The sequence below is a fragment of the Petaurus breviceps genome, unplaced genomic scaffold (genome assembly GCF_028583685.1).
Source record: "Petaurus breviceps papuanus isolate PSGF00001 unplaced genomic scaffold, PetGlider_PUasm1.0 90825, whole genome shotgun sequence".
Taxonomy (NCBI): domain Eukaryota; kingdom Metazoa; phylum Chordata; class Mammalia; order Diprotodontia; family Petauridae; genus Petaurus; species Petaurus breviceps.
The window spans coordinates 11,217,061-11,244,498 of NW_027187353.1; the positions used below are offsets into that span (position 1 = coordinate 11,217,061).

The window sequence follows — 27,438 nt, forward strand, 5'->3', positions numbered from 1 at the left end:
ACACACATCCTTTTATGGATCGATAATAGAGTGTATACCCTCCCTGGGTGCTGAATGTAATACAAACATGCTTTCTCATTTTATGTGATCAGTGTTGTGTCTTTCCATAAATCTTCCGTCAAGGATTAACCCAACACACATGGAAGGCATTTCTCTTTTTCTTTTAAAATTTCATGGTGAGGAGGTAGAGCCAAGATGACAGAGTAAAGGCAGGGACTTACCTGAGCTCTCCCTCAAACTCCTCCGCTTACCTTTAAATAATGACAAATTCTAGAGAAGCAGAACCCATAGAAAGATAGAGCGAAACAATTTTCCAGTCTATGACAACTTAGAGGGTCAGCAGAAAAGGTCTGTTGCATCTAGGTGAGAGAAGAGCACATTCCAGCACAGGCCATGCCAACACAGACTGGGCCCCAGCAAACCAGGAGCAGGCCTCAAGGTGACTGAATCAGTGGCAGCAGTGACAGTTTCCAGACCTTTCTACCCACAGATGGCAAGGGAATTGGATGACAGGTCAAAAGGAAATTCGCTGGCACCAGGGGCAGAACTCTGTTGTGTTGCTCATACTTAGATCTGCATTGCAGTCCTGGGTCTTAGTCCCAGTGTGAGGAGGAACACCAACATAGCAGCGTTTGTGGCTACAGGGGGGCAGGGACCCTGATCACAGTTCCAGGGTTGAAAAGAGTGGTTGTGGTCACTCAGAAACCAGTGGACAATTCAGGAGTGTAGTAAATGCACCTCTCCTTGGCTCATACCAAATTGGAAGAACCAAAAATTTACAAGAATTATTTCTGAAAATAGCTGCACAAAAACCTGAAACTTGGGACAGTGCCTCCTCCATTTGGGAAGCAGAGCTCCACTTTATCATAGAGTTAAAGTCAAGAAATAAACTGGAAAATGAGCAAACAATGAAAAAAATTCTGACCATAGAAAGTTACTATGGTGACAGGGAAGATCAAAACATACACTCAGTAGAAGACAATAAAGCCAAAATTCCTGCATCTCAAAGAAAAATGTGAATTTGTCTCATGCCATGGAAGAGCTCAAAAAGAATTTTAAAAATCAAGTAAGGGAGGTAAAGGAAAAATTGGGAAGAGAAATGAGAGTGATGCAAGAAAATAATGAAAAAAGAGTCAATAGCTTGGCAATGGAGGCAAAAAGACACTGAAGAAAATAACACCTTAAAAAACAGAATAGGCCAAATGATAAAAGAGGCACAAAAATCCAATTAAGAGAACTCCTTAAAAAAGTAGAATTGGACAAATGGAAAAGGAGGTACAAAAGCTCACTGAAGAGAACAATTCCTTAAAAATTAAAATTGGGCAAGTGGAAACTAAAGACTTTATGAGACATCAAGAAACAATAAAACAAAATCAAAAGAATTAAAAATTAGAAAAGAATGTGAAATATCTCATTGGAAAAACAACTGGCCTGGAAAATAAATCCGGGAGAGATAGCTTAAGAATTATTGAAATACCTGAAAGTCATGATCCAAAAAAAGGAGCCTAGACATCATCTTTCAAGAAATTATCAAGGAAAACTGCCTTGATATTCCATAACGAGAGGATAAAATAGAACTCAAAAGAATCCACCAATCACCTCCTAAAAGAGATCCCAAAATGAAGACTCCTAGGAATATTATAGCCAAATTCCAGACCTTCCCGATCAAAGAGAAAATACTGCAAGCAACCAAAAAGAAACAATTCAAACATCATGGAGTCACAGTCAGGATAATATAAGATTTAGCAACTTCTACATTAAAGGATCAGAGGATTTGGAATATGATATTCCTAAGGTCAAAAGAACTAAGTGTACAACCAAGAATCACCCACCCAGCAAAGCTGAGTATTATCCTTCAAGGGTAAAAGTGGACATTCAATGAAATGAAGCACTTTCAAGCATTCCTAATGAAAAGACAAGAGCTGAATAGAAAATTTGACTTTCAAATACAAGATGCAAAAGGAGCATAAAACAATAAATGGGAAAAGGGAAATCATAAGACATTTGATAAGGTTAAACTGTTTATATTACTACATGGAAAAATTATATGTATAACTCATAAAAACTTTCTCATTATTAGAGTATACATAGACAGAAAGCAGAGATGTGACTTGAAGGTGATGGTATATTTTTTTAATTAATGGATGAAAAAGAAGAATGCACTGAGAGAAAGGGAAAGGGAGACATAAAATAGAATGAATTATCTGACATAAAAGAGGCCTGAAAGAGATTTTACAATGGAAGGGGAAATGGGGGAAGCAGGGAGGGGAGGACATGAACCTTATTCTCCTTGGAATTATCTCAGAGAAGGAATAATATACACACTCTGTTGGGTATAGAAATCTATCTTACCATACAAGAAAGTAGGAAAGGGAGTAAGGGGGGGAGAGGAGAGCTGATAGAAGGGAGGGAGATTGGGGGAGGTAAAGGTCAGAAGCAAAACCCTTTTGAGAATAGACAAGGTAAAAGAAGAGAGCAAAATAAACAGGGAGAAAATAGGATGGAGGGAAATACATAGTTGGTAATCAATTCTGTGAAAAAAATTACAGTTTATCATTTCCCAGACATATAGAAAATGGGAGTCAAATTTATAGAAATAAGAACCATTGCTCAGTTGATAAATGGTGAAAGGCTATGAACAGGCAGTTTTCAGACAAAGTAATCAAAGCTATCTATAGTCATATAAAATTGCTCTAAATCACTATTTTTTTTTAAGCAATCAGGGTTAAGTAATTTGCTCAAGGTTACACGGCCAGTTATTTCTGGGTGTGGTGCTGAGTGTCTGAGCCCGGGATTTGATCTCCAGGTCGTCCCAACACTGGAGCCGGTGCTCTTACTCGCTGAGCCACCTGGCCGCCCCTTCTAAATCACTATTGATGAGAGAAATGTAAATTAAAACAACTCTGAGCTACTACCACACACCTGTCAGATTGGTTAATATGACAGAAAAGGAGAATGACAAATGTTGGAAGGGATGTAGAAAAATTAAAAATTCTAATGTACTATTGGTGACACTGTGTACTGATTCAACCATTCTGAGCTATAAAACCATGCATACCCTTTGACCAAACAATACCCCTACTAGGTCTGTATCCAAAATATAATAAAAAACAAAAAGGAAAAGGACCTATGTGTACAAAAACATTTAAAGCAGCTCTTTTAGTGGTGGCAAAAAATTGGAAATTGTTTTCCAAAGACTCATGATAGATCTCTTTCCAGAGAAAGAAATATGGAGTCTGAATGTAGATGGAAGCATACTATTTGATCTCTTTTTGTTTTGTTTGTTCTTTCTTTCTTATGGTTCCTCCCATTCATTCTAATTCTTCTATACGACATGACTAATGTGAAAGTATGTTTAATAAGAATATATATGTAGAGCCTATATTAGATTGCACACTGTCTTGGGGAAGGGAAAAGGGAGGAAGGGGAAGAAAATTTAAAACTTATGGAAGTGAATGATGAAAACTAAAAATTAATTTATTAAAAAATTGGAAATTGAGAGAGTGTTCAATTGGAGAATGGCTAAACAAATTGCCATATATGATTGTGATCATATGATGCTCTATTGTGCTTTAAGAAATAATGAGCAGGATGCTCTCAGAAAAACATGGAAAGACTTATATGAATTGATGCAAAGTGAGATGAGTAGAACCAAGAGAACATTGTACATAGTAACAGTAATATTGTATGATGATCTACTGTGAATAACAACTATTCTCAGCAATGCAATTATCCAAGACAATTCTATAAGACTTAAGATGAAAGCTGCTATCCATCTCCAGAGAAAGAACTGGTAGAACCTGAATGCAGATCAAAGATACTTTTTCTTTGTTTTTTTTCTTGGGGTTTTTTTGTCTCTTTTCTTTCACAGAATGACTTCAAGGACATGTGTTTTTCATGACTATACATTATAGCCTCTGTCAAATTGCTTGCCTTCTCAATGAAGGTTGTGGGGAGAGAGGTAGAGAATTTGAAACTCAAAATTCAAAAAAAGGAGAATGTTAAAATTGTTTTTTACATATAATTGGGGATTATTAAATAAGATTTTAAAAATAAAATTCTAAAAATAATTCATGGAGGGGCAGCTAGGTGGTGCAGTGAATAGAACACCAGCCCTGGAGTCAGGAGGACCTGAGTTCAAATCCAGCCTCAGACACTTAACACTTACTAACCATGTGACCTTGGGCAAGTCACTTAGCCCCAATTGCCCTGCCTTCCCCCCTGCAAAAAGCAAAAAAAAAAAATTCATGAATACCAAAGAAGTATAACTATTATTTTTTCCTCATGCTATGCATTCACTGCCTTTTCCAATCATATACTCCCTGGATAAAATCTTTTATACCAATTGCAGCATGCAAGTCATTCAGGGTAAAATACCCATCATGATTTTTTCCATTATACTTTGGGTCATCAACAATTTGGATTCTTTTGAGGCCACAACATTCATGACTTGCAGCCTTATATGTTGTTTGTTTTTTTAATGAGCTTTTTTGACAGGCAGGGAACATCTTAAGATCACTGAGAGTCTTGTATTTTTTGTGGAGAAAATATTTCATTCTTTGCATTTGTATCCCCAGCACCTAGCACATTGCTCAGCACATAGTAGGGGCTTAATAAATACTTGTTGTTTGACAAATGGATAGATGGAGCCCTGCACACTGAATGAAAATGAGGAAAGAGTTGGGAGGTGGAGAGTGATCTAAGAAGGCCAGGACAGGGGGTGCAGCTGAGAGTGGGAATGAATGAAATAAGAGGACAGAGATAAATAGATCAAGCAGGTATCCAAAGTGCTTGATAGAGCAGAATCTGAGGGTGTAGAGAAAAGGAGGATAATGAGCTAGAGTGGATAGGAAAGGAGCGGCTCCTTGAGGTAGGGGACAATTGGTTCCTCTTTTCACATTCTGATTTCTATTCTAGGTCAGTCAATAATTTCCTGATGACTGGTCCAAAGGTAAGAGAAATTTCTGATTTCCCCTTTGAGGTTTCCTACCTTTACTCTTTAGCTACTTCTGGATACCACATTAATTTTCCATTATCTATCATCTTTTCCCAAGGGGATCAGGACAACCTCATGCATTTTCCCACCTCCTGTGCCTTTTGTTCATACAATGCCCTTCCCACCTCTTCTCCTTTTCCACATCCTGCCTTTCCTTTCAGACCCATCTCAGATTCCTCTTTCCACAGGAAGCCTTCCCTGACCCCCCCAGCCAATGAGAAGGGATCTTTCTCCCTGGGACCTCCCTTATGAACTTAGTTAGAACCTTTTTTTGTGAACTTGTACTCTGTTTCATATCATAATAATCTGTATCCACATCAGTATCCTTGCTCATTCAGAAGGTCTTTCCAGGGAGGACAAAAACCAAAAGTTCCTGGCCTTCAACCACTTATATTCTACCATGTCATACATAATAAGAAGCCATCATATCCCCCTTAATCCTTCCCTTCTCCTGGGTAAACATCTCTAATTCCTTCAACTAAAGCAATAGTCCAGACATGATCTGACCAAGACAGAATAAGGCAAAATTATTCCCTCCTATGTCTGAGATACCAACACCCTTTTTTGGAGAGAGGGGATGGAGGAAGGTTGATCCTGGGGGATACCTCCTGTTCTTCAGAATGAGGAGACATAATCAAAATTAGAACAGTATTATCTATGTTACTTAACCATGTATTGGAGGATGGGGGAGTGACCAGGAATGTCCATTTTACAAATGGAGAAACTAAAACACAGACCCAAGGCAAAATGGCAAGCTAGGAAGTCAGTATGGAGTCCCATACTGAATCAATTTCCAGGTCAACATACTTCTCCCTTTCTTCCTGTATTCACATAGATTTAGAGGAACCCTTAGAGATCATTTCATTTTACAAATAAGGAAACTGAGGCCAAGAGAGGTTAAATGATTTGTCCAAAGTCATATTGACAGGAGATAGCAAAACTGGGATCCATAATCTGACTCCAAATCAGTGCTGTTCTCACTATGCCATGAAGTAGTAGGGTTTTTCGGTTGTTAAAGTCTGGAAACTCCTAACACTGACACTATAAGGAAGAAGACAAATCCTTGGGGCATCCCATTAGTGAACTCCCTTGGAAGTCAGAAGGGATTGTCAAGGCCATTACTGAGATCATGACATAGATTCATCACAACTAATTTCTTTGGTGTTACCAAGCAACTGGGTGGAATGAACCTGATCATGACTTCTCTAAGGAAGATCGATATCCATGCACAGAAAGACAATCAGGAATTAACCAATCAATAAGCATTTATTAAGCACCTACTCTGTGCTAGATACTGTGCTAGGCACTAAGGATACACAGTCAGAAATTAAATAGTCCCTGCCTTTCTGTCTTTCTTTTCCTTCCTTCCTTCCTTCCTTCCTTCCTTCCTTCCTTCCTTCCTTCCTTCCTTCCTTCCTTTCTTCCTTCTTTCCTTCCTTCCTACCTTCCTTTTCCTTTCTTTCTCTTCTTCTCTTTCTTTCTTTTCTTTCTTTCTCTTTCTTTTCTCTTCTTTCTTTCTTTTCTTTTCTTCCTTTCTTCCTTCATTCCTTTCTTTCTTTCTCTCTCCATTTCTTTCTTTCTTTCTTTCTTTCTTTCTTTCTTTCTTTCTTTCTTTCTTTCTTTCTTTCTTTCTTTCTTTCTTTCTTTCTTTCTTTCTTTCTTTCTTTCTTCCTTCCTTCCTTCCTTCTCAAAGATCAAACCTTAAATCCATTTCACTCTGAAGCTCATAGATAGGACCACAATAGGTCCCTGCCCAAACTTTACTTAATGGCTATATTTTGGGCCCTCCTGGCTCAGAGTGAATATCAATGGTGACTGTTTCTTTTTTGACCAGCAACCCTGACCTCCCTCCCAGTTTGATTTTGATTTTTTTAAATTAAAGGGCCATTTCTTGACTCATTTCTAAAGGAGGTCTATTCACTGAATGGGTGTTACCTCACTCAAAGTGAGAACCTGAAAAGATCTTAATCTAAAAGGGCCAGGGTCTCCCATTGCATCCTGGGTCATCTCTAGTCATCCTGATGAATATCTGGCCACTGGACCCAGATGACTCTGGAGGTGAAAGTGAGACTGGTGACCTTGCACAGCCCTCCCTCACTCAAATCAAAGTCAACTGCAACTCATATCATCATCTCCCTGATGCCATGGTTCTCTTTGAAAATGGACAAACCCAACAACTCCCTGCCTTCAAAGAGCTTACATTCTACCTGAGGACATGTATATATGTACATATAAATGATAAGGGGAAGGTAATGGGAAGGTAAGGGAGGGGAGAAGGCATTAGGAACTGGAGGGATCAGGAAAGGCCTCCTCCCATGTGGGGCTGCCCTGTTGTGAGATCCTATCATATTCTCTTTTCTTCCTTTAATATCAAGTGGATTTTCAAAATAAACCTAACAATATTAGTTTTGAATGCAGCAGTGAGAGTCCTATGTCATCTTGGTTATATGTGTAGGCTACAAGCAGCCCCAGGATTAGAGAGATATTCAGGGCTATTAACCACAGCTTCTGCCTTTCCATCCCCTTCCCCTTTGGCACTCCAGGGTCGGCTGGCCTGATCTTTCTGTACTGACACTGCCCATACCAAGGGGAAGTGTGCGCCAATAATGATGAGGTCCCCAGCCCCATGTTGACATGTTAGGTGATGCTGATGGAATGGGGAGAAGAGCTGAGTTTGACAGACATGGAAACAATCAGTCCTCAGAGGCCACCCTGGATAGATCCTGTCTGAACATAACGGTTTATACCTTGTCTCCCCTCCAACTCTGAGCTCCTTGACAGCAGGGGCTATCTCTTGCCTTTCTTTGTATAAACCACAGTAGGCACTTAATAAATTCTAGTTGAGTGACTGACCAAGCCAGGTGATTGTGCATGCTGACACTCGTGTCCCCGCAGGCCTATCTGATCTACTCCAGCAGTGTGGCGGCTGGTGCTCAGAGTGGCATAGAAGAATGCAAATACCAGTTTGCTTGGGATCGATGGAACTGCCCGGAGAGAGCGCTTCAGCTGTCCAGTCATGGCGGGCTACGCAGTGGTAAGGAAAGCCTCAGCCGCAGCTCCTGGGACCCCTTGGCCACAGGTTAGAGCCCCACATCCTGGCACAGCCCTGAACATCAATACACTTCCCTTCAGGGGTCTCTGACCCTGGCCTCTTCTCTCCATTTGGTTCTTTCTTTGAAATCTTGTCTGCCCAAAAAAATTGCTTTCTCCTCTTCCTACAGCCTTTGCTCTGTGGGCCTTGATTTCCAATGCCACTCCACCCTGATTCTGTCCCATTCTCTGCCCCAACAAAGTCCTATTATTATCAGGGAAGGAGATGGCTGCTGTATGTGGGGTTAATCTTTGTATTCCATGCTTTGCTCAGGGGAGGCATTTAATAAATATTTCTTCGATTGAATCCAGTTTGCATGAAGGCACATGTGTGCACATAGATACACACCCACCACCGGCCAGTGGGCTCAGCCAAGAGCCTGGGCTCCAGGAGGGGAGTATCATTCCTGAAGGGCAGAGCTTTGGGTCCCTCTGGCTGCAGCTGCTCTGGAGGGTCACCACAACAGGATCCTCAGACTCATCCTCTTCTTCAATTCCCCTCAGGCTCTGTCTTGTCCCAGAGTCATTCCCAGTCCCCAAGTCAACTAAGGATCTTTTCTCAGGTTCCCAGAAGACACAGCTAACAGTGTCAGAGGAAAACAGAAAACAGACAAGTTGAGGAAGGGCCAAAGGGAAAGAAAGGAGAGCTTGGAAAATGGAGCATAGAACAGATTGAGGCAAGAAAATGATATGATATACTATACTATTGTACATCATGTATGATGGGCTAACTATCTTATAATATACATGTACGTGTGTATATGTGTGAGCATGTACATATAAGCATATATACACATATATATATATATAAGGACTATACTAAGTAAGAGTCAGTTGATGAACCTGGAAATGTTTAACCTGAAGAAGAGTCTACCTATGTAACCAGGTTTCTAACCAAGCCCAGAATATTCTTAGAGGGGACATGATAGCTGTCTTCAAGTATCTGAAGCACTTAGCATATATTAGGTACTTAATAAATGTGTATTGATTGGTTGATTATCATGGGTAAGAGGGATCAGAAATATTTTGCTTGACCCTAGAGTTTCAGGGATCCCACCTTTAGCTCAGCACATTTGGAGTTATCAAGAGTGGGATGGGCTGCTTCTCTGAGGTTGGAGACATCCAAAAGTCACCTAGTGATCACTTGTGTAGTGAGAATTCCTGCTTCCCTGTATGGGCTCAGCTAGATGGCCTCTGAGGTTGGCATGAGGGACATTGAAGGGGAAGCAGCCTACACCCTCCTCTAGATGTCCTCATTCTGATTCCTGACAGCCAATCGAGAGACAGCCTTTGTACATGCTATCAGCTCTGCTGGGGTCATGTACACATTGACCCGAAACTGCAGCCTTGGGGATTTTGACAACTGTGGATGTGACGATTCCCGAAATGGGCAGCTGGGTAAGTACCCAGTGTGGATGGTGGGTGGGGGTGGGATCCAGTGACAGAAATAAAAATATGAATGGGCCAGGGAACTCTGCAGGCATTGGGGGGAGGCTCTACACAGAATTGAACCTTTTCCACTAAGGGAAAAAGAACTAAGCCAATGAAACCAGTTTCCAAGAGATAAATGAGGCTGAGCCCAGACCTTCCCATGGAGCCAGAACTGGGAGAGCTCAGACCTCAGATGGGGCTGAGAAAAGTCTAGAAGGCACATTTTCCCACAAATTATTCTCATTAGGAAAAGACAATGGAAGCAAACCCTTGGAACAAGACCTCCCTTATCTTCTGATCTTGAAGTCTATTTGTTTTTAATGCATCATCCATCAATACTCCCTTTAATATTCTCTTTCCTGTTTTTTCTCCTGTTTTTCTCTTCCTGGGGCCCTTCTCCCTTCTTTTCACTGACCCTCATTCTTTTTTCTGTGACTCTCCTAGGAGCATGTCCACCAGACTTCCTCTCCTCTCTCAGGCCACACACTCTCTCATCCCCCTAAAGCCCATCCCCATAACTCAAGTTCTAATACATGCTGGCTGTGTGACCTTGGACAGATCACTTAATCTCATAGCATTTTAAGCATAAGTTGCAGATAAGATGCCAACTTGCATTGGTAGAAGGAATCTCCTCACCTGGGAGTTCCCTATACCAATGACATCACAGATCCAGTCCCTAGCCTTATTTTTTACATACTAATCTATGTATGAGGAGTCTGGTCCCAGTGGACCAGGAATCCTTGAAAGCAGGAATTTTTTCATTTTTGTCTTTGTAGCCCCAGAGACTAGAGCTGTTACCTAAATCCTCAGGCTCTTCTAATTCTTCTCTCCTCCTCAGGCTCTTACATCCCCTGCCCCCCTTCCACATTCTCTTCTCAGCCTCTTCCTTCTACCTTCCTTGATCCTCCCCCTGGCCCTGCCCTGCCCATATCTTAACCAGGCACCTTAGTGTCTTAGGGAATAAAATACTCTGAAGTTGAGATCTTTCCTTTTGTAATCTAAATCTCATCACTGCCTAAACCAGAGCAAGTTTCTAACCAGCTACTAGGATTGAGAGGAGAACTGACATTCCTAGCCTTTGATTGCCTGCCCTCCCTATCACCACCTGGGGGGGGGGATGTTTTTATTCATCTTACCCCCCCACACACACACACACACACTTTGGGTTTCTTGGCCACACGCTCTGGACAGCAAGTGTGCTAAATCAGGGTTTATTCATACCATAAAAGAAAATATACATTCAGAAGTGATCCAGGAGGCCAAGGGGGGGGGAGGGGGGATCAAGAGAGGAAGTATCCTAGTCTTGCCTCAGTGGCCCCGATCACTGATCTTATTTTTGATCTCCCGTCCCCCACCCCAAAGTCCTCAGATCTCATGTCTCTGGGCCCTGGAGATTCTTGTAGCCAGAATGGTGACTTGCCTGAAGACCTGCTGATACATTTTAGATACCCAACAGTCAGGGTGGCCCTCCCAGCTATGCAAGTGGGATCCAGCCCCCTCTGTCAACCCACACCTCTCAGATTCAGGAGTAGAACAGGTCAATGGATGTGAGTAGTTCTTCATTTCAGTGAGAATACTTGGATTTAAAGGATACATTTCTAAGAGCTAACGTTTAAGTTTTCAAAGTACTTTACAAATATTATCTCATTTGATCCTCACAGCAATCCCAGGAGGTAAGTGCTATTATCATCCCCATTTTACAGATGAGGAGACTGCTCCAGTGACTTACAGCTAGTAAGTAGCCAAAACTGGATTTAAACCTAGGTCTTTCTGACTCTAGGTCCAGTATTCTCTCCACTTTGATACCCAGATGTCCCAGAAACCCCAGGCACATAGATTCCCCAGAAACACAAGGAATCTACCTGGATTTCTACAAGCTGGAATAAGCTAATCAATCAATCAATCCAAAAACATTTATTAAGTACTCACTAAGTGGCAGGCACTGTGCCAATCTCTGGGGCTACAAAGACAAAAATGAAAAAATTCCTGTTTTCAAGGATCCCTGATCCACTGAGACCAGACTCCTCATACATAGATTGGTATATAAAAAATAAGTCTAGGGACTGGATCTGTGATGTCATTGGTATAGGAAACTCCCAGGTAAGGAGATTCCTTCTACCAATGCAGGTTGGCATCTTATCTGCAATTTATGCTTAAAGTGCTATGAGAGTAAGCTTACAAGGTCACACAACCAGCATACATCAGAGTCAAATCTTGAAGCAATGTCTTCTTGACTTTAAGGTCTAGCTCCCAAAACATTGCCTACATTGCCTCTCTGTATATATGCTGAATGTATAAAATAAATCATAAATGAAAGATAATTTGGGAATAAAACAGTAGCAGCTAGGGGAATCAAGAAAGGCTTCATGTAAGGGATATCTGAGCTTATCTTGAAAGGAAACAATGGATTCTAAGAAAAGAGGTGAGGAGGGAGGGCACTCCGGGCCTAGAAAATACCCTGTGCAAAGTCATGGATGTGGGAAAATGAAGTGTGAGGAGTAATGAATGGCAAGAAGGCTCATTTGGCTGGACCATAAAGATTTTTTAAATAGTATTTTATTTTTTCCAATTATATGTAAAGACAATTTTTTTACATTCATTTTAAAGAATTTTTTGAGTTCCAAAATTTTTTGAGTTTCTCCCTCTCTCCCTTCTCCCTCTTCTCCTTAAAAATTTAAGAATTTTAAATAGGTTATATAGACCACAGAGATTGTGAAGAGGTAGGGGATATGTAGCATATTATCCAAGGACCTACTAAACCACCTCCCAACATTCCCAAAGATAAGCAGGTTCTCCATACCTCCTGCACTCCCTCAGACATCAGCTGAGTGGATGGCAGCTATTTCTTGCCAAGGATCATGCACTTAACAACTGTTTATTATTACTTAAATCTATAAAGTCCTTGGTGTAGGATGGCAGCTGGAGGAGTTTTGGCATGAGCTAATTAATGCTCAGGGTTGAAACTGATCCTACTTGACTTTCTTTGGCATCATCAAAGCTTGGCTCATGGGCCACATCCTCCACAAGGCCTATGGCATCTCCCCAGAAATCATTTTGTATTTATTTCTCTGTGTGCATGTTGTATTCCCCTCCTCAGTAAAATGTAACATCCTTGAGGGCAGGGATTATTTCTTTTTTTTTCTTTCTTTGTATCCCCCAGGGCCTTGACACATGGTATTCACTTAATAAATGCTGGTTACATGAAAAAGAATGAATCACCCCAAACTTGAGGGAATTCAGATTCTCAGAGTCCTGACTGCCTTACCCCATTTCCCTTTTTCTTTCTTTGTGTGTGTGTGCATATATTATATAATTTATCTATTTTCAGTTTTTAACATTCACTTCCACAAGATTTTGAATTCCAAATTTTCTCCTTATCTCTCCCCTCCCCCACCGCAAGACAGCATGCACCCCGACCTCCCCTTCCCCCAATCTGCCCTCCCTTCTATCACCCCCTTTTCTCCCATCTCCCTCCCCTCTATTTTCCTGTAGCTTTCCCCCCCTTTCTCCCTGGTTCAGGGACAGCTAAAGGTTCTCCCAGGTCCCTGGGCTCAAGGTCTCAGCCTCAGATCACACCATGCCTCCTCTAGAGGTCCAGAGTTGGCTAGGTCACCTCCCTCAGGATTAAAGCAGGTGCTTCAGAGCCCTTTCCTCCCTCTCTGTTCCTTCCCAGGGGGCCAGGGCTGGCTATGGGGTGGCTGCAGTGACAACGTGGGCTTTGGAGAAGCCATCTCCAAGCAATTCGTGGATGCATTGGAGACTGGGCAGGATGCCCGGGCTGCCATGAACTTACACAACAATGAAGCTGGCCGAAAGGTGAGCCCTAGAAAGACCTGGGTGGGGACAGGAGATGGCTCCAACTCTTTTCAGCTGCCCAAGGCAGGCTTTCTTTTCTTTACTCAGTCTACCTTCACCATCTGGCAGCTCTTCTGTTCATCTAACAGATGAGGGGACCGAGGCACCTAAGCCTGCAGAGTTGGCCTGAGGTCCCAAAAGTAAAACTCAGGAAACTTGTCTCCCAGGCCTATTTGGAGTTCCTCTCTAAGGGTCAGGACAGGAAGACTCTTGGAGGGAGGGTTATCCCCGGTGGCAGCTGAGGTAGTGTGCAGGTTGGGGAGGGTCCTGAGAGAGGTTCAGAGATGGACTTTAGGTTGGTGGGGTTAGGGAAAGGGGAAACGAGTGAGACCTGACAGTAGCTCAGCCTGGGGGCCCAAGCTTCAGACTCCAGGCTGAGGGTGGGTGAAGGAAGCCATTTCCCAGGAGGTGTCCAGGGTCCTGAGCGCTAGTCCCGGGAGGGAAGGTTCTCTAGCACCACCGAGGCTGATGTGGGGCCAGCCTCGTCCAGGGCCCCCTCCCCCCCGCCCCCCCGAGCTCACCCCTCCCTCCCTGGGCAGGCGGTGAAGGCGACCATGAAGCGCACGTGCAAATGTCACGGCGTATCGGGCAGTTGCACCACTCAGACGTGCTGGCTACAGCTGCCCGAGTTCCGCGAGGTGGGCGCGCACCTCAAGGAGAAGTACCACGCGGCGCTGAAGGTGGAGCTGCTGCAGGGCGCTGGCAACAGCGCTGCGGGCCGAGGCGCCATCGCCGACACCTTCCGCGCCATCTCCACGCGCGAGTTAGTGCATCTGGAAGACTCACCCGACTACTGCCTGGAGAACAAGACGCTCGGCCTGCCGGGTACCGAGGGGCGCGAGTGCCTGCGGCGCGGCCGCGCCCTGGGCCGCTGGGAGCGCCGAAGCTGCCGCCGCCTGTGCGGGGACTGCGGGCTGGCGGTGGAGCAGCGGCGTGCGGAGACCGTGACCAGCTGCAACTGCAAATTTCACTGGTGCTGCGCTGTGCGCTGCGAGCAATGCCGACGCCGCGTCACCAAATACTTCTGCAGCCGCTCAGGGGGAGAGCGGCTGCGGCCCAGGAGACGGCCCTAGGGCGGCCTGCCCCGACCCCATCTACCCCTCTACCCGGGACTGCAGGGGCCCTCGGACCCGGCCGGGCTCTGCCCTCACCACCCCAGAGCTCCGGAAGCGCCCCCAGACGCGCCCTCAAACCTCCAACTCCTAGCCCGGCCTCCTCCCGGCTGGTATCAGTCCGCAGAGAGGCTGGGGCAAGGGAATCGCGTCCCTCCCCATCTCATCCCGTGCGGTCCCACAGTCTCTGGTCCTCTGGGAATGAGCTAAGGGTCCCAAACCTAATCCCTCACGAGGACTTTAGCCTCTCTCCTCCCCCAACCACGTAGAGATTGGGAGGCCTAGCACCCAAATGTGAGAGCACCTTCTCTTGTCCTATAACCACTGTCACTGACCCTCTCTGTAAGCTAAGTGGACTCTGGTCAGGGGCTACCCTCTTATACACAGCCGTCCTGTCTAACTGTGTGGCCTTGGAAGCTGAGAAAAACACTTTGAGACTCATGGGACCCAGATAAGGTCTTTCCTTCCCCTCCAGTCTCTCTATTTGCCACTCTTCTCTACTAGCCACTGCTCCTGGGCAGCAGCCCCCTTCCCTAATAATTCCTTTTTTCCTTCAAAAAAGGTGGGAAATGGGAGAAATCTTCCATGTAGTCCCTGCTCTTCTATTCCTGGGGAAAGGCTGCCTTTGAAGATCAGTTTGGGAAACCTGGGGAGTCAGGTTTGGATGATTGCAACAATTAGGCCAGAAGGGAAGCCCTTCCACAGGAAAGAAAGAACAGGAGGCCCAAGGTGCCAACCCCATGGGTTGGTTGTATCCCCCATTGTCCCCAGAAGTGGCACCATGCAGATAACCAGGGAAGCCAGGTGCATGGTTCTGATTCCAATAGCCATAGAGACAGGCTAGGTAATGGATCAGAGCCCTCCCTCATTCCCCTGATCCCAACTCCCTGCCTCCCAGAGTTCATCTGAGGTGGGACTCCAGGTGAGACTCCAGGTGGGACTGCTTGGCCTCTAAACTCATGCTGTTTTTATGGCTCTGACCTGGACCTGGACAGGAAGAACTGAGAGCCTTCTTTCCCAGAAGAAATCTTTGTGTGAGGGGACTATTTGATTGCATTGTATATATACAAGAAATTGTTTTCTGGCACACAAAGTTCTGGCCAGTCCTACCAAGAAGGAAAGACTTTCAATAGAAAACCAAGGATAGACTGTGTGTCTTTTGTCCAAGGACCAACCAAACAAGGTTCAGAGAAGCTCCTCACCAGAGGCTTGCCCACCATCAGAGGATGGATCTCATCAACCATAGCAGTTGGTTGAACCAACCATCAGCTTAGGTACAGAGGGGTCATGAACAACACTGATGGGAAATTGAGCACCTACAAGGATGGGAGGGGATGAAATTGTGGCTCTCTGAAGGACTGAGGTCAATAGAAGTTGAGCACTTTGAACTTAATTCATTGGAATCTGTGTCTAACAATCCTAACCATTTGCTGCCTTCTGTTGGAGAATGTATTTTTTTTTCTCCAGGGTTGGAGAGTGGTGACTTCCAGGCTTCCTGTTCAGACCATATGGCCTGGATACCAGTTGTCCTTCCCAAACTTCAGCCCCCTTGCCTATGGCTGAAGCTGCCAGGTGTCTGTAACCCACTAGCTAATGCAATAAAACAGTAGCCAAGAGCTTGTCCAATGATGATATTGCTCTCTAATATCTGTCCATATGGCAAAAGCCAGAATTTGTTCAAACTAAGTCAAAGAGGGGAAGGGAAGTCCCCAGGACTGTCCTGAACAGAAAAAAAATGGTCCATCTTGCTATCCAAACTGAGGATTAGGGCTCGTGGAATAGTTTCTTGGGACCAACAGGCATCCCCAAACCCATACCAGATGTAGAAAATCAATTACTTTAAAATAGTAAGGAGAGGCAGGGTCTGAACTTACCACTTCAGGGACTGAAGATATTAACAAGGTGGGACAGGCTCCCTCTGCCTTCACATTTGCCAAGACCAAGAACACTCGAATAGCCAAGAGTCACCCAGCCAAGGGGGTCACAGCAGCTGCACTGATTTTCACATTCCTTTCCTTTTCCCATCTGTTCTCTGATGCTAATAATTTGTTTTCACTAAGGATAAGATCCTTCCTCTAACTCTCTGTTACAAGTTGAGCATCTTTGCCCGATCCCTACAACGGAACCTTCTAATTCTTTACCAACCAACCCTTTTCAAGAGACTTTACTTTGCTCCTTTTGTGATTGATACCTATGTGTGATGATAGAACCTGTCTGGGCCCTTTGGGTCCCCAATGAGGGCCTCCTCCTTCCCATTATTGCTTTAAAATTTTTAATCTTATTGGTACCTTTTGTTTTCATATCACATTCATTTCCAAAAATAGCTTTCCCCAACTGGCATCTCTTGTAACAAAGATCTTAAAAGAAAGAAGGAAAAAAGTAGCAATCCAGAAAGATTAGACATGTTGACTGTGTTTGATAAAATATACATTTCATATCCATTGTCCCCTACATCTACAGTGAACTTCATGATTATTATTAAATTACATGTTTAAGATGCAGAATGTGCCGTAGGAAAAGAATTGGCCCCGTAACCAAGGGACCTGGGTTCAAATCTCACCTCTGATATCTATCTATATAAACTTAGGCAAGTCATTGAATGCCCTAGCTCTCAGTTCTCTCATTTGTAAAATAAAGAGATTGGACTAGACAACCTCTAAGGTCCCTACCAGCTGTAGATCTACAGTAACAATAACAGTATTTATATAGTATTTTAAGGTTTGTAAAATGTTTTATGTGTATTATTTCATGTTGTTGGGTTGTTTCATTCATGTCCAACACTTCATGACTCCACTTGGGATTTTCTTGGCCAAGATACTAAAGTGGCTTACCATTTTCTTCTCCAGTTCATTTTACAAATGAGGAAACTGAGGCAGAGTTGAGTGACTTACCCAGGGTCACACAGCTAGTAAGTGTCTAAGGCCAGATTTGAATTCAGGTCTTCCTGACTCCAGGCCCTGCACTCTATCCACTATGCCACCTAGCCACCTGTAGTATTTCTCATGATCCCATTAATAGCTCACATTTTTGTAGCGCTTTACTATTTAGAAAGTGCTTTCCTCACAACAGCCCCTTGAAGTAGCATCTTTTAGCCCTATGTTTCATCATAAAGTTGTGATTTAATCCCTAGAGGAGGCAGATGGAAACTGAGACTTATGGTCTTCTAGAATTGCTTGAGGCTCAGAGAGATTGTAGAGAAAGGGGGGAGAAAACAAACCCTTGTCACAAATATACATAGTCCAGCAAAACAAATTCCTGCATTGGTCATGTCTGATGTATGACTCAATCTGCACTGACTCTGTTACTTTTCTCTCTGGAGGTGGGTAGAATTCTTATCATGGGTCCTCTGAAATCATAGCTGGTCATTGACACAATCAGAGTTCTTGTCTCTTAAAATTGTTTGTCATTGCAATGTTATAGTTATCGTGCAAGTTGGTTTGGTTCTGTTTACCTTTCTGTCAAATCATACCAGTCTTCCCAAGCTTCTTTGAAACCATCCCTTTCATCATTCCTTATGGCCCTCTAATACTGCCTCACAGCCACTGGGAGATGGCTTCCAATATAACATAATTTATTCAGTTATTCCCCAATTCATACCCACTTCCCTCCTCTTACAGAGGTCAAGCACAGAGTTAGCACTCGAAGCCAGAGCAAAGCATCATGGCATAGCTATGAAGGCTAAGAGACCTTGGGCTCATCCGGTAAAACCTCGTCATTTTATAGATGAGGGAACAGCCCCAGAGAAATCAAGCACGTTGTCCAGAGTCACACGGGAACTGAGTGATCCAGGCTTGTTTCAAACCTTTAGTCCTGGGACACCGAACCTCTCTTTCGACTGTCCCATCCTCCTTTCCGCATCTCTAGCCTGAGGTGAAGAGAGAAGCCCTGAACCGCAGCAAGGATGGGGGGGGGGGAGGGAGGGGGAAGGCGCGGAGTGAAGGGCAATCAGGCCAGTTAGAGAGGGGGGGCCTTCTTCCCTGCGACCCTCCAGGTCAGACCGGGACATAGAGACAGACTGAGAAGCCTGCAGCTGGAGGACCAGGGAGGGAGCTGGGACACTTGACCATTGTAGGCTCGGATTGGACGCTTCCCCTCCTTGGTTTCCTTTTAATTAACCCGCATTCCAGGAGGAGAAATATTTACGTTGGCTCTCAGAGGGGCGAGTCTCCTCTGGGGGAGAGGAGGCGGGGGAAGAAAGGCTGCCCCAGCAAAACAATCTCCCGGAGGAGCTCAGGAAGGGAAAAGAGGGGCCCAAGATGCTATTAAATCCGCCTGTCCCCTCCCGACCCCTCCCCCCCTCCTCGGCCCCCGACACCGCCCCCCCATTCCTCCCCAGCCTCCTCCCCTCTCCAGCCCCCCCAGTCTTCCAGCCGCCCGGCCGCTTCATTTCACATGCTAATCCGCGGCTGCCCCCTTCCTGGCTCCCGACACCTTTCCCCAGGGCGTTTGGGAACCGGCCTCTCGGGGCGGACCCAGCTCCCTGCGGCTCGGCTCGCACTCCTCCTTGTATCAGCGGCGGCCGGAGTGGGGCTCTCCCGCCAGCAGGGGTTTTTTCTCCCCCCCTTTAATTTAAACAAAGGCTCCGGAGTTCATCAACCTCCCACTGAAATTCACAGCTGCTGAACAAACTAATCCCCTCTCTGGGCCTTTCTTTCCTTCAATGGGCTCTTGGCTTCAAAGCCACTTTGGGAAAGCACTTTCTTTGGGGGCTCACACTGTGCCTTCAAAAGAAGTGAGCCAGTATTATCCACCCCTGAGCCAATGGCTTTGCAAACCAATCCCGCCCACACAATGCCTCCAAACAGGCCCACAAGTCGACTGTAGACGGCCTGGCCCTGTCTAGATCAGGGTTCTGCCTCCCCTTGCCTTGCTTTGCCCTGAGCCCTCCCATACCCCCAACACTGGCCCTAATTCGAGTGAGCCCCAAGGCTGAGTCCCTGTCCAGCCATCCTTTCCACCCCATCCAGGCTAACTCCTCTCTCCTTTCCAGGCTCCCTGTCCTCCATCCCAGCTGTAGGGCAGCAGGGTCCAAGCCCCACAGAAACACAGAGCAGAGCACAAAGCAGGTGTCCTGTTCATGTGGGGAGGAGGCATGGGGTGGGTAGACAAGAGCATGGATGAAAATAGAAAACTGGCCCTGGAGGAAACCACATCACTACAGCTTATTTCCCATACTAGAGTACTTCAGTGGCTAAAATATCCAAAGTGGGGGGAAAGAACTGGAGGAATCCACAGCTGGCAAGCAAATAGTGAAGAGCAAAAAGAGGGAACAGAAACCCTAGACCCACAGTGTCCTTGGATGAGAGGAGAGGAAAGGAAAGGAGAGAAGAGGAGAGGAGAGGAGAGGAGAGGAGAGGAGAGGAGAGGAGAGGAGAAGAGGGGAGGGGAGGGGAAAAGGTTAGAGGAGAAGAGGGAAGAGGAGAAGAAGGGAGAGGGGAAGGGAAGAGACAGGAGGAGAGGAGGGAAGAGGAAAGGAGAAAGAGGAGAGGAGAAGAGAAAGAGGAGAGGAAAGGGCTTTCCTCTCTCTCTCCCTGTTCCTCCTGACACAGAACTCCTATAACCACAGCATAACCAGCCTAGTAACCACCTTGGAATACAGGGTGGTGTAGCCAACCCCAGGGTTTCTCATATCCATACTCCAGTGGCTGAGCCTCAGTCTCCCATTTATGTTCTGTCTCAGGGTAATCAATTCGGAAGGATGATTGAATATGGGCAAGCCCAAGACCATCACCACCATCACCCCCAAAGACACAGTCATTACAAATACTTCAGACTCAGATGTAGCTCCTAGGGAGGGAATGGTACATCAGGAAGTCTGATTCAAGGCTGAGGGGGCAGCAGAACCTACCCCATAGAGGGAAAAGGGGCCCTTAGGCCAGACTCATGGGGGTAATCCTCTATAAAGGTTCAGAGAAGGAAAGGAACAAGCATTTAGTAAGCACCTAATATGTGCTGGCCTTATGCTAAGTACCTTGCAAATACTATTTCATTTGATCCTCACAATTACCTTGAGAGATATGTGCTATTATCACACTCATTTTCCAGTTGAGGAAGTAGAGGCAAACAGAAGTTAAGTGACTTGCCCAGGGTCACACAAAGAGGATATATATATATATATTGAACTCAAGTCTCCAGGTGCAGTGCTTCATCCTTTGTGCCACCTAGTTACCTTGTGGAAGTGTCTTAAAGCTGATCTTCAGAGATTGATGCTCCAGGATCGGCAGCCCCTTCCTTCCTCCCTACTCAGGTAGCTGCTAATGAGGGCAGACAGTTCAATAGACAGGCTTTTGTGACAGACCAGCCAGGTAACCAGCTCGATAAACCAGCAAGGCAAGCATCCTGCCCTCCTGCACAGACTAGCATAAAAGACAATCCGATGATTGAGCCATCCGAGCAAACAGACAGACAGACACACAGACTGCCCAATGGATGATAGGCTAGCCAAGTAGACAACAGTGCTTAAACCATGTCTACCGACAAACGTTCAGTACTGATCTTTTTCTCTCTTGCCCAAACTCCTGGGGACCACAGGACCAAGGGAAGGAGCTCAAATACCTCTTGCTTCCTGCCACCACGTTCAGACCTTCCCTCTGCCACTATCACTCCACAGCTTGTCTTTATGAGAAGTTCACACCGTCAAATTCAGTCACCCCAATGGCCAGAGTCATATGACTATTGTCTACTAACTTCCAGGTTACAGATCCTTCCCTCCTCAAGGAGATCTATAGCTGGCCCATCCTTTCTACCACCACCCTCAGCCTCTCCTTTGGCATCTTCAGTATTTGCAATGATGACTCTTGGAACATGCTGACCTCCTGGGGTGCCAACTCCATCAACTCTCAAGAGGTCTTTCTCAACTCTATCTCAGCCTCCCACAAAGAAGTTCCAGCTTTGGGCCTCCTTATCATTCCCACACTATCACCTCCAAGGTCTTGAACTCTGAAATCCTCCAGCTTTTATCACAGTCTCTCGTCCTGGTTCTTCTCCCATTGCCTTACTTCTAAACTCTCATCTTCACCATATTATCCCAGTCAATCACCCCTGCTTTGCCCTTACTTTCTAACCTCTCTTTGGTCTTAGCACAGTACCTGGCACACAGAAGGTGTTTAATAATTGTTCATAGCATTGTTGACCCATAGTTATATTATTATTATTACTAGCTAGCATTTATATACCATTGCATGTGCTAGAAACCATACTCAGAGCTTTACAAATATCATCTCATTTGATCTTACAACATTCCCAGGAGGTAGGGGCTATAATCATCCCCATTTTACAGATGAGAAAACTGAGGCAAACAGCAGTTAAGTGACTTGCCCAAGATCACACAGCTAGTAAGTGTCTGAGCCTGGATTTGAACTTTCACTTTAGGGTTAGGTTTCCTGAATCTAGGCCCAGGGCTCTCATCCACTGCACTACCTATCTCTGCTGTGGATTAGAGATAATACCTCTTTTTCAGGGGCTGCAGGGTGGCAATTGAATGAGGAGAAAGGTGTTATCTGCTCCCTCCTCTTCTAAATCCTCAGTATTTCTGAGTTCTGTAACAGGTTGAGGAGAATGAGCATGTGGGCTTGGAATGTTCCCTGATTCACCCAAGATTAGCTAACAATACGAAGACTATCATCTATACTCCAGGTCCTATGGAAGCTTCTGAGGTTTGGTGAAAATACTGAAGTTTTTATTGGGAAAAGATTGAGAGACCTTTCTGGCTCACGTTGGAGTAAAAGCAAGACGAAACGAACGCTTGCTAAATGCTAGCCAGCTGCTAAGGGAATGAATCTTTCCAGAGACATCAGGTGGAGTGCTATTATTTTTTTCTATGTACATGGAGAAGCAGCATAACTACTATAGCACCCCAAAAGGGGGTGCACAGCCTTCATCTGGAAGCAGATTTGGAGAGCCACAACAATACCATTCCCCTCTACAGCTAACTGTGAAGAATCATCGTTAATAAATCTCTTTTGGATCTCTAAGTCTTATATGTGGGCTTCCTTTTTCCTTCCATAGTGTGGACACTGGGTTACTACCTAATCACTCATTTGGAGAGGCTTATATGCCAACAATTGAAGGAATCAAAATGAGAAGGAGTAACTGACCAAGGCTCTTCCTCATTTTTAAACTCTTCAGACTCGATTGGTCCAGAAAATGACCCTAATTTATCTAAGCTTGAATCCCTTGCCCCCTGGTCCTTCTGCTGATATCCTGCTAATTCTTAACCCTGGTCATACCCACAACTCCCCTTCTTTACTTCTACTTTATATTCTCAGTAAACATCCCTTTGTAAAAGCTTATTGATGCTAATTGGCTAAATGAAACTGAGGTGCTAATATCTTGAGGTTAGCACTGGGGAGAACACACCAGACCCTAGGACTAGAGCTAATAGCATTAGAGAAAGAGACCTCTAACCTTTTAGGGTATCTCTAGAGCCCTGATAGAAGGTTGTTGTCATACTCTGGAGACCCAACTCATCATTGTGAATAGGAATTGGGATAAAAACCTCAAAACATATGTTATAGTATCAAAAGGCCTGGATTAACTCTTGTCTCTTCCCTTTACTACCTGTATGACCTTAGACAAGTCACTTAACCTATCCCTGTCCACAGTTTCCTCATCTATAAAATAAGGGCTTAAACTAGATGGTCTGTAAAGTGCCTTCCTACCCTAAATTTATGTTCTACTCAATCATTCTACTAAAACTACTCTCTCAAAGATCATCAGTAGCTTCTCAAATGATAAGCAATGACTTCTTAGTCCTTCATTCTCCTTTACCTTTGAATAACTGTGGCACAACAAACCACCCCCTGTTCTTGGACACTCACTTCTCTTGGCTTCTGCCAAGAAGACTAAGAAGACTACTACCTCCTGATCCTGTTGTTACGTGTCTTACTACCACTCCTTAATCCCTTGTATGGATTTAATACCTTCCTCCCACCCTCTAAATGTGGATGTTCCTCAAGGCTGTGTACTAGGCTGTGTATAAGGCTGTTTCCTTTCTCCATTTTTTGACCCTGAAATATGCTGAAAGGACTATAAAACTGTCCATACCCTTTGATCCAGCAATACCACAACTAGGTCTGTATCCCAAAGAGATTATTAAAAAGGGAAAAAGGAACTATATGTGCAAAAATATTTATAGCAGGACTTTTCATGGTGACAAAATATTGGAAATTGAGGGGATGTTCACCAATTGGGGAATGGCTGAACAAGCTGTGGATGTGAATGCAATGGAATACTATTGCACCATAAGAAATGATGAGCAGACAGATTTGAAAAAAACCTGGAGACTTGTACAAACTGATACAAAGTGAAATGAGCAGAATCAGGAAAACATTGTACACAGTATCAGCAAAATTGCTTGATGATTAGCTATGGATGATTCAGCTCTTCTCAGCAAAACAACGATCTAAGACAAGTACGAAGGACTCATGAAGGAAAATGTTATACACATCCAGATAAAGAACTGATGAACTCTGAATGCAGATTGAACTATATTTTTTTTACTTTTTCATGTTTTTTCTTTTGATCTATTTTTTCCTTCCTAACTGTGACTAATACAGAAATATGTATTACACAAAAGCACATGTATAACCTATATGAAATTGTCTACCATTTTCAGATGAGGAGAGGAGATGGAGAAAAATTTGGAATTCAAAATCTTGCAAAAATTAATACTTAAAATTGTCTTGACATATAATTGGGAGAAAATAAAATACTACATATATTTAAAAAATAAATAAACTCGTGATTGCCAATGAGATCATCATCACCTGAATAGACATGACTCTCATATCTATATGTCTATTCAGTCCCGATTTCTCTCCTGAGCTCAACTCTCAAGTGCCCAATAGAAATTTCCACACAGGTGTTACAATAGCACCTCAAATTCAACATGTCCAAAAATGAATTCATCCATCTCCCTTCTAAGCCCATCCTCATCCCAACTGCTTGTTTTCTTCCATCCTTTTTCATCACTGAAATATATTTGAGTTTACCCTCTCCCTCATTTCTCAATTCCAATCAGTTGTAAAGTTTTTATCATTCTACCACTAAAAAATCTCTTGCATATGTCTGTCCTCTGCTCTCAAATCACATCCTAGTCCAGGTACTCATCAGCTCTCACCTGGATTATTGTATTAACTTCCTAAATGGTATCTGTGCCTCCCCTCTCCACTTTCAAATCCATTCTTCACATAGCTAACAAAATATTCTTTTTAGGCATGGAATAATCACTGTATCACCCCCATGCTCATATATCATTCAGTGGCTCCTTATTTCTGGTAGCACAAAACACAAATGCTTTCCCAGGCATTTAGAGAACTTCACAATCTGGATCCAATTTACCCTTCTAGTCTACTGTATTATTTTACCAACTACACTATCAATTATTCTCATAACTCAATATGACATGTGCTCTACAAGCATGCATACAGCCTGTACTCACTTCCTGGATCTTCACCTTTCAGAATCCCTTTCTTCCTTCAAGGCTCATATCAGGTACCATATTGCCCATGATGCTTTCACTGATTCTTCCAACTGAAAGTGTTCTCTTCCTACTCAATTTTTCCTAAGGTACTTTTGTCCAGTTCTCTCCATATTTGGCATCTCCTCAAGTTATCTTAATGACAATTTCATCCTTCAAAAGATGATGAAAATAGAACCTTGGGAATTTGCCTTTGCTTGGCATTACATTACACTGGAAGGAGGTAACTATAGTTATTCCTTCCACATTGCATCTTTCCCCATTGAGGTTTCAGTATATATGGGTTTGCATAAGAAATTAAATGGGAATTTGGGGGAAGTTTTGTGGAAGCTACAGATGACATGAGAAGGCCAGCAGACAGCACAAAAAAAATTTAGAAATTCAGAAATGCATAAATATCTGTATAGTATTATATCATTTCAATATATTTTAGCTTTTAATACCATAATAATTCATACTTCTCTGGTATGAAGGGAGAGCCAAAAAATTCTATATGGATGTTTCAGATCGCAGGGTTACCATGCCCCTAATTTCCTTATGTAGAAGGGATATCTGTATTTGATCCTAGACTCTGTAACAAAGGAGAAATACTATGCACCTTAGGTTTGGGGAGAGGAAATTTCTTTTTTGGTGACAGATAAGTACTTAAATTTTTAAAAACTTTTATTGGTATCTTTTTATTTTTATGTCACCTTTATTTCTAAATATAGTTTTCCCCTACCCTATCCAGAAAGCCAATCATTAAATGAAATAACAAGAGGGGAGAAAGGCAGTTCAGAAAAATTAACCAACATTTCAACCAATTCTAATCATATATGCAATGTTCCATACTCATAGTTTACCAATGAAGGGAAAGAAAAGTATTTTCTTGTGTCTTCTTCAGGAATAAGTTTGGATATTTTAACTAGACACATTTCAGTTTCATTTATTTTCTTCTTTCATTTGTGTTGTTGTAGTCATTGTATACATTGTTTTCCTGGTTCTGCTTACTCCACCTTGCATCAGTTCATATAAGTCTTTCCAGGCTCCTACAAATTCTTCATTTTCATAATTTCTAATAATGCAGTAGTATTCCATTACATTACCATATCTTAATTTGTTTAGCCATTCTTTGGTTGATAGATTTCTAATTCTTCAGTACCACAATGTGTTACTATGGATATTTTAGGTATATGAGACTCTTCTGTCTTTGATATCCTTGGTGTCTATGTCTAGCAGAGGGATTTCTGAGTCAAAGGGTATGGACATTTTTAGTCATTTTCTTAGCATAATTCCAAATTGTTCTCTAGAATAGCTGGATAAGTCACAGTTCCAGCAATAGGATCTTTAGTGTGCTAGTATTTTAGCAGCCCATCCAACACATTGCTACTTTTCATCATCTTTGCCAGTTTTCTGGGTATAAAGAGAAACCTCAGAGTTGCTTCAATTTTGACTTTTGTTATTATTGGTAATTTGAAGCATTCTTTCATACAATTTCATACAATTTGTCATTCCTTTGAGAACTGTTTGCTCTGGGGGGGCACTGGAATGATTGGGGGTAGTAACCTCCAGTGCAATTGGGAGGCATTGAATAAAAATAAGGAGGTGGTGGGAGCATAAGGAAAGACAAGAAGAGAGGAAAATTTGGAAAAACCATTTATACATGTTGCATCTGTTGTGCAACAGAGTTAAAGTCATAGTGATTACATTACTTTACAAATAAACACACAAAATGCAGGTTATAACTAATCAATGGTCAAGTCCACACACAGATCTTAACAAGTAAGTGTTGCAGGTGAGCTGGTTGCACATTGTCAGGAAGTTCAGCATGTATTGGCAGGAATATGTGTGAGTGTAATGACTTGTTTACAATACAATACTATACAGTTACATGACACAATATTGCATCATCAAAAATTTAATGTAAGAAAAGCACCCCACAAATTTGTAATAAATTATTAAGTTTAAGATGTGTCCCTTTTTTAAAATATTTTTTTGAAATGACACAATTTTTTTAATGTTAAAGGGTTAAAGAATGTAGATTTCCAAGAGAGTACTGAATAATATTTTCCTTGAAAAGAGGGTGGTAGGGCAAATAAGTTTGGGAACCTCTGCTCTAGAGCAAGGATTCTTAACCTGGGATTCATGAACTTTAAAAATATGTATTTCAATATAATTGGTTTCTTTTATATTGAATTTAAAAAATTATTCTGAGAAGGGGCCAATACACTTTATGAAACTTCCAAAGGAGTCCATGACACACAAAAAACTAATAACTCCTTCTATAGAAAATAAAACTTTAATGACATGAAGAGAGAAGAAAGGCAGTTATATAAATAGACATTACCAGACACACTAATTTTTCTTCATCTTAGGCTATATTAAACCAGAAATGGTGTCCAGGACAGACTTGGTGTCATTAAATCTTATAGTACACTTATCACCTGGAGAAATAAGTGGTATTAAAAGGAATTAAAAGTCAACACATTAATATA

General features: G+C 43.2%; 2 protein-coding genes across 2 annotated transcripts in view; both read left to right on the forward strand.

The window, feature by feature from the left end:
- Positions 1-27,438, forward strand: part of IQGAP1 (IQ motif containing GTPase activating protein 1) — a 404,955-nt gene that overhangs the window by 76,989 nt on the left and 300,528 nt on the right. The window lies entirely within an intron of this gene.
- Positions 4,925-19,052, forward strand: WNT8B (Wnt family member 8B). The gene is made up of 7 exons (XM_069071237.1): positions 4,925-4,951; positions 7,892-8,030; positions 9,359-9,484; positions 13,191-13,333; positions 13,912-14,408; positions 14,477-14,597; positions 18,612-19,052. Exons 1-7 carry the CDS (start codon positions 4,937-4,939, stop codon positions 19,050-19,052), a joined length of 1,482 nt encoding a protein of 493 aa, XP_068927338.1. The 5' UTR covers positions 4,925-4,936.

What these genes read in the sequence shown, in the direction of transcription:
- WNT8B (XM_069071237.1), top strand. An exon ending in ACAATGAAGCTGGCCGAAAG is followed by an intron (nt 13,334 to 13,911) that starts GTGAGCCCTAGA and finishes CTCCCTGGGCAG; the next exon opens with GCGGTGAAGGCGACCATGAA. An exon ending in GCCCGGCCTCCTCCCGGCTG is followed by an intron (nt 14,598 to 18,611) that starts GTATCAGTCCGC and finishes CCCGCATTCCAG; the next exon opens with GAGGAGAAATATTTACGTTG.